General features: G+C 45.7%; 1 protein-coding gene and 1 pseudogene across 2 annotated transcripts; both read right to left on the bottom strand.

The window, feature by feature from the left end:
- Positions 1–4027: 4027 nt before the first annotated feature.
- Positions 4028–4573, bottom strand: MBD3L1 (methyl-CpG binding domain protein 3 like 1; the record flags this gene model as incomplete). Its single annotated transcript, XM_079701499.1, is given in 4 exon segments — positions 4028–4130; positions 4132–4485; positions 4487–4540; positions 4542–4573. Coding segments are annotated over 4 exon segments (543 nt in total).
- A 2211-nt stretch (positions 4574–6784) lies between these two features.
- On the bottom strand, positions 6785–7636 carry LOC307051156 (protein LRATD2-like; annotated as a pseudogene). Its single transcript has one exon. The product of its transcript is annotated as a protein LRATD2-like (transcript).
- Positions 7637–8122: the final 486 nt, after the last annotated feature.

Here is an 8122-nt window from a genome sequence, read left to right as displayed (position 1 = left end):
CAGAAGGCTTCCTGGAGGAAGTTACAGTATAGGTGAATCCTGGAAAATAAGCATTAAAAACTCAGTAAAGGAGAAGGGAGAGAATGTATTCATAGCCAGAGAAGAGAGTTTTGAGTGGGAATTTATAAATTTAAAGAGATCCCATGGTCTTGTCAACTGTGATGATCCATTCTCCCCTCCACTAGCATAAGATGGTCCAGCCCATCATCAGTCATCCATTCCCAGAGGTATGATTTGAAATATCACTCTTGTAGTGTGAAAATGGCTTTGTTATTATGTAGCAAAATATCATTTTCCAGTGATGCAAACTAAAATGGAGTGAATCATCATTATGGCTACATGACTTTAATATTTCAATGGAATTATGGGATGATGGAAGGGTAGCAAGTGTTAATAATTTACACATTGGTTATGATACTGTTTTAACTGGATAAATTATATATTGTTATTTCTAGGTGATGGACGTTTATAATGTGGTTCTATTTTTCTGTGTATTTGAAAAGTTTTATTTAAAAAAGTAAAACACACTCACATGCATTCTCCATTTCATTCACTTTCAGGGTATTCTCCCAATAGAAACGATGTCTTGACTGAGAATTCGGGTAAGCCTCAAAGACGCTTCAGCCCAGGATGGGGAGGGAATATTTTGATTCTCTGCCTCACTAAAGGGAACCATGTACCCAGGGTATTAGATGATGATGAATGCTGGCCAACCCATGCTAAGGACTTTGAGGCACAGTAGGGGGAATCAGGAGCCCTAGGGGAATGATAGGAGGTGGCTCACACAAGCACTTGTCTCCCCAGACCTCCCCTTCTGGGCCATCATCCTCATCTGCCTGGCAGGACTCCTGGTGCTCATCACGTGCCTCATCTGCTGTTTCCTGGTTAGCAAGAAAGTGTTGTTGCCTTCTTACTATCAGGTTGTAAGAGCTCTTTATATATTACAAATACCTGTCTTCTGCTGGGGATATGTTTTGCAAATATTTTCTCCTAGTCTGAGTGTAGTTTGCCTTTTCCTTTTCTTAACAACATTAGTCATTAGGGAAATGTAAATGAAAGTCATAATGAGATACCACTATACATGAGAATGGCTAAAATTAAAAAGATGATAACAAGTGTTGGTGAAGATATGAAGTAACTGGACCTCGCATATAGTGCTGGTAAAAAATAACATGGACACATCTTTAAAAGTTACATTGGGGTTAGTAGATGCAAACTATTACATATAGAATGGCTAAACAAGGTCCTACTGTATAGCACAGGGAACTATATCCAATATCCTGAGATTAAACCATAATAGAAAAGAATATAAAAGAATGTATATATATGTAATACTGAGTCACTTTGCGGTACAGCAGAAATTAACACAACATTGTAAACCAACTATAGTTCAATTAAAAAATAAATTTTAAAAGAAGTTACATACATCTATGCAACCATCCAGTCCTAGGAATTTATCCAATTGAAATGAAAACATATGTCTATACAAAGACTTGTACACAGATGTTCATAATAATATTTGTACTAGCCAAGACTAAAAACAACCCAGAAGTCCATCAACAGGTGAAGGGATAAACAAACTGTGGTGTATCCACACAATTCAATACTATTTAGCAATAGTACTGGATTATTAACACATGCAATGATTAATCTCAAAATAATTATGCTGAACGAAAGAAGTCAGATGAAAAAGAGTACTTATAGTATGATTCCATTTATAAACAAACTCTTGAAAATACTAGCTAATCTCTGAGGCCAGAAATCAGATCAGTGGTTGTCTGGGAATAAGAATGTGTTTGTAAATAGCAGGGGAGGAGGAACTGCAAAAGAACATGAGGACAATTGGGGGAATAATGAGCATTCCTTATTTCGATTGTGGGGATGGTTCAATAAGTTTATAATCCAAACTTATCAAATCATTCACTTTAAATGTATGCAGTTTACTGTATGTCAGTTATACATCAGTTAAGTTGGGGTGGGGGGAGGAAAACAGAAGATATGAAGGGGATATCAGAGAGAAAATGGTAGAAAAAAAAGAGAGTTAAAAGGAAGAGAGAAGAAGAGAAAGAGGTGAAAGAGGGAGAAAAGAGAGGAAAAGGGCTGGGAGAGAAAATTACGAGAAAAAGAGAAAAAAGGAAGAGAGACACACAGGAACATCAGGTCTCTGTGGCTGTGGGCATGTCCCTCCCCTGTAGCCCCCGATACTTGGCAATGACTGGTCCATTCTGATGCCCTCTGCTCACCCTCACAGGTCACTGTCTCCAGGCAGAAGGAGGAGGAAGACTGCGAGGCTCAGCAACAATGCCTGGGCTATTACCTGCCACACGTGGACCTGAGGAAGCTGCAGTGACATCTGCTTGAGTCCCCTTTTCCCAGTCAGGTTCCAAAGGAGCTTGGCCGGAACAGAAATAAACCACATCGGTCAGACACAACCTCTGGGCCTTTCTTGACTTGGCCCCTACCTGGTTCACACTGCACTGAGATTAAAGTTTTCCCCTTCATTATGTCCTAAAGACAACTGCAACTTCTGTCTTATGTTTTCACACCATATCATCCCTCAGGGACACAAGGATTGGTGAAACAGGCACAGACACAATCAATGAACAAAATCAACATCCCACTTAAGTGTGAGGTTTGCCTACCTAGTCACCCACTACACACGTCTCTCCTTGACTCCTGCGCAGCCATCACCCCATCTCTATTCCTCCATATTCTGCACCCCCTTCCCTGAAGCCCTGACAGTCTCAAGTTCCCCTTGAACTACTTCGTTCTCTGATGTTCAGATTCACCAGGACGTCCAGAAAATCTGCCTTGGTGACTCCTTTCCCTCATCCCAGGTCCTCCAAGGTGGGAAACAGACCAAGAAGGAATGAGTGGGTCTGACATGACTCTGCAGTCAGACTTGGGACTTGGGAGCTGAAATGACTAGGTATCTGGGAAGACTGAAGCACTGAGTAATACCAAACTCTAGAGAGATAGGGTCTGCTTTGGATTTAAAGATTAAAACTCCCTAACAGGCAGTGCGAAGCATCCCAGGCATGAAACAAATGCTACAGATGCTCTATTATTGTTTTACTACAGATGCTCTATTATTGTTTAACACCTCGCTCTCAGAAACTATAAATCCCTCAGACAAAAGTAAGTCATGATAAAGAGGATTTGAATAATACAACATGCTTGATGAGGCAAACAGGCAAATAAATCCCAACAAGCAGTGACTTATTGTTAGATTAATGATGCTGAAAACAGTCTCTTTTGATATCATGATACCCCAAATGGCATGTCAATTTTCATGAATCAAATTTTCAACACATAAACATCTTTAAAAATGAGGAAAAGTTTGGTTATCTCATTATATGCAACTCTGAATTAGCATGCAACAACACAAAAATAGAGACCTAGTAGTAGATATCTTATTTGAGAACATAATTATAACAGCTCTTTAATGAAATATTATTTTGGAATCTACTGGGTATTATACAAAAAGAGGATAATCCATTGTGAAAAGGTAGGTTTTATTCTGTGATTGTAAGGGCAAAAAAACTAAATAACCCCATAACTTTGATAACTCTCTATTGACTTTAAAATACAAATAAATAACATACATAGAGAGGAAAATGAGATAACAACATGAAGGGGAAAGATCTCCTCTTCTCACCAGAAACCAAATCACTCCCCTCAAAAAGATCACTATCTAGGGAATTCCTTGGCAGTCCAGTGGTTAGGACTCGATGCTTTCACTGCCGTGGGCCTGGGTTTGATCCCTCGTCGGGGAACTAAGATCCCGCAAGCTGAGGGGCCAGCAAAAACCAAACAAACAAATATAAATAGATCACTGTCTATATTTTCTATGCCACACAAAAGAATTTAATGAAAGAAAAGTATTGGTTTGTTTTAAAGTTTCAAAAGCTCAAAGCAAGAAAAACTTACAGACACTGCAGAGAGTCATTAATAAAGTGCTGTGGCGTACCATTTCATCTGCACCATTTTCTCTTTTTTTTCAACAGTGTTTGTCAGGACATCCTTCTTAGCCCCTCACTTTTTCTGCCTTGATAGCTAGTCTGTCTGCAATCAATGCTATCCTCAGTCTCTCTCTTGCTATCTTCACTTTCCTGTTTCCTGATATCTTACTCAGTCACCGGAAATTGTTTGCAGAGGAGCTGTGAGATACCCAGACCAGCTCCTGGAATCATCTCTGCCAAATCTGAAGACTGGGCAGGGGTGGGCCTGGGGCTGGAGTTCAGACCACCTGTGAGAACTCCTGGCAGAGATTCACCTGTGCAACTAGTTGCAAGTTTTTGCAAGGCTCTGGCAAGATCCAAAGTACTTAAGGGTTCTCTGGTTCCACTGAAGGCCTGGAATCCATGCAGTCTCTTCTGCCAGAGCACTTGCTGGGGCTTATCCAAGGCTTCCTCCCATTGATGGCATCTGATCTCATTGCCAGGATAGGATGTGATTCTAGTAACCAGCCTCTTGAATATGTACAGACATTCTCAAAGCGATGCAGGTGCTTAAGCCACGCTTTGGATTGGTTTCTACAATCACATTGCTTCCTCTGTGAAGTCTTGACCATCAGGCTTCTTTTCTTCTTATCCTATAAAATTAATCATGAAATTGTACAGGACAAAATAGTTCTAACCTCTTATTCCTAAGGAGAAACAAATATTAAATATATATATATATATATTTTTAACATCTTTATTGGAGTATAATTGCTTTACAATGGTGTGTTAGTTTCTGCTTCATAACAAGGTGAATCAGTTATACATATACATATATCCCCACATCTCCTCCCTCTTGGGTCTCCCTCCCACCCTTCCTATCCCACCCCTCTAGTTGGTCACAAAGCACTGAGCTGATCTCCCTGTGCTATGCGGCTGCTTCCCACTGGCTATCTATTTTACATTTGGTAGTATATATAAGTCAATGCTAGTCTCTCACTTCGTTCCAGCTTACCCTTCTCCCTCCCCGTGTCCTTATATATATATTTTTAAGTGCCAGTGTAGCCATTGCCCAGGGAATTAAAAACTCTTATTCACAACACTGCCATTTTCAGGAAAGATCCAACAGTTGATGTGATTCCCTTTTTTGGAGCCTTCACTGGTGGGTTGTTGCTTTACTTTAGGCATGATAACCCTAAGAAAACTTCCAACAGAATCACCATTCTGAAGCATAACATATTTCACACTTCTGGTACCCTGTAAAAAACGTTTGCATTGCACTGGAAAGCAGCATCTGGAGTAGATCTATTTCCTCTTCTAGTTCATTTTCAAGCCCTATTATCAAAAATCTCTTCTCTAGATGGAGAATGCTACTCTTGGTATGGATTTTACTGGCATTCTTCCCTCAAATTCAGATTTCTCACAAAGACGTTTGTAACAACAGCTGGTCACTGCTATGCCTCAGTGTGATCTGACGTTCACTTTCCATTTGAAGGCAAAGGAGGGAGACAGAGATGAGGGAGTGAAAAAGAGAGCTGGCTTCCCCAGCCCCCAGAGCTGCTAGACAGTGCTGCTCTGTTCTTCCCTACTGCTGCCTGCACACTGGTCGTTTCTTTCAACTTTCGCTACTGTGTTAAGCATAAAAGAAAATCCAAATCTGTTAGGTATTGCAGGCTCTCTGTTACATGTCTTTACCCACATTTATCTTGCTCCGTTTTTCCACAACCAGGAGAATATAAACACAGAGCTTTTTACTAAACTTTAAAGATTATTAAACACAGGAACTAGATCTACATTTCCAAAAGGAGACTGATATTTCTTCAAAATCCCAGACCAGGGCTGAGTGTGGTACATCATTAACAGTCAGTGATGACAGTGAAATATACATATATTTGACCCTGTTTGGCTGCTTCTGTAGTGGATACTTTATGGGGTGACATGAGCCAACGTGTGACCTGGCGGATGAATGCAAACAGGTTTAATTAGATCAGAGACACAAAGGGCTATTCCCTCCTTTGATAACAAATAAAGCAGCTGTAAGCGCCTACAAGAGCAGGCGAGAAACAAAGGCAGCAAAACAGAACCATAATTGGTCCTTCTCCTAGCTGGCCTATGATTTACCTGGAACCTGGGAAGTGGCAGCTGAAGCAGGAGGGAGACTCAGCTAGAAGCCAGCTACAGAATATGAATTGCTTGGGGATGGGGAGGAGGGAGGTAGCAAAATCTCTGTTTTGTAGCCCAAATTTACTCAACTATTTGTTACACATCACAGAAGGCTGCTAGGTTTTAGCCTGCTGCTCCCAGACCTGGTCCTGATTTCACCAGCTTTGCACGCTAGGAATCCCATAAAATAAATCACCCCCTACTGCCGGATCCCACAGACAGCTCCGCCCGGGTAACGCCACCACAAACCGGCTCTGGCCTTAGTACAGGGCATCCTCCAAGCCCAGGGTGGGAGGGGAAGCGGGTAGGAGGCAATGGCAGGCGACGGTACTCCGATTTTTCTCCACCCCCGCGCGCGTCAGAAGCGTCGATTTTTGGATCCAGGTCTAGCAGGGATTGTCAGGCAAGTCAACAGTTTACCCCACTTCAGAAAGGACGAAAGATTGAGCGGGCGGACAGGAATCTCCCCCTGCCAAAGGGCTCCTCCCTGCTCCCTCTTCCTCCTCCGTCCAAGATAAGAAGCTCAAGCCAAAGCCTGAGCATTTCTCCAACTCTCCGTTTTCCAAATGGCCCAGGAGCCCAGACAGGGACCACAAGGTGGTGGAGGAGGGAGCGGGAAGGGAGGGGGCAGCAGGTGCTGCAAACAGCTTCGCCTCACATCTCCGCACTCAGCTCGCGCATCAGTGCACCACCGCCTTTCGATCCTCCTCCTCCCGGCCTGGCGCAGTCTGCGTGGCGTTGCGTTCGCCCTCCTCCAGCTCCGCGGGGTGCAGGTGCTTGGCGAGCTCCCGCAGCGCCGCTGCACGCCCGAAGTGGTCGTTGTGCCGCTTCTCCATAATCAGGTCCTCCAGGCTCTGGAACTCGAGCTCGTGGTTGCGCTGGGCAAAGAGCTGGATCTGCACCCCATAGGGCTGCTGGGCGAAGCGCACGGCTCGTCGCCGATCTTGAACCCGCGCTGGCCTAGGGGGCACCAATCGGGTGAAGCTCTCGGAGTGGCGTCTGCTCAGCTCACGCTGCGCACCGTGGCGCTGGGGCTCCGCGGCTCGTAGCTGTAGATGGTTCACCACGCGGCTCGCGTCGGGTGGGAGGCTGTTGCTCACCTCCAGCCGATGCAAATGCACCACCTGGAAACTGCCCACGTATACAGTCCAGTGCGGGTACTGCGTCTGCCACACGAACTCCCCCAGGTCGCCAGGTCGGCATTGTTGAGCAGGTTCTCGGGCGTGTAGGTGCTCAGCGCCACAGAGCCCGCGCAAAGCTCTTCTGGTAGATGCAGTCGTGGCGGTAGAACTCGGAGCGCCCCACCTCGCGCAGCCGCGGGTCGGAGGTCCACGGCGGGGGCAGCGGCTGCGCGTCCCTGCAGTTGGGCTAACAGCCGCCGCCGCCATCCGGCTTCTGGGGCAGCGGCTGCGGCTCCACGGCCTCATCATCATTGGATAAGATGTAGGAGATTCCGATGTGGGGCCCGTCGGGTCGGCTGTGGGAACTTCCTAATAACTTAGGCGGGCCATTTTCTCCGCATGGTTTCCCATCACACTGCGGATGCAAGATCACACCGCCGAGGGAGGAGAAAGCGGAACCGTCACTAGGGTCACTGGCACAGGTCTCCGGACAGGGACTGAGACCACCCGCGAGAGGTGGAGGCCGTGGGGAATTCTGGGGAGGGGGGCGCTGCACCCTGAGACTTCTAGGGGAGTTTGCAAGTGTGGGCTCCGCAGTTCCTCTCCTGGCGCGGTGGCAGTGAGGCTGGGCAGGGGGAAGGGACACACGTCTTGCCCTTTACAGCTACATCGCGCCTCAAGACTTGAAGGTAGGAGGGCACTGCCTGTTCACACCATCCCCTCCCGCCTGCTGGGGCTGCTGCTCCCCCTCAACCTGCTCTCGGGGAGGTGGGGCTCCACAAGAAGGAAGCAGACTTGCTGCCTGCCATTGGCAGCTCCTGCTCAGCCCTGTGAGCAACAAGCACCAGATCACGAGAGCTGGGGTTGTACGTAGATCCTGCTCCCGGCTTCCCCAGG

Source organism: Hyperoodon ampullatus (genome assembly GCF_949752795.1).
Source record: "Hyperoodon ampullatus genome assembly, chromosome: 4".
Taxonomy (NCBI): Eukaryota; Metazoa; Chordata; class Mammalia; order Artiodactyla; family Ziphiidae; genus Hyperoodon; species Hyperoodon ampullatus.
Note: the sequence above shows the minus strand (reverse complement) of the source record. Positions and strands in the feature narration are given on the sequence as shown.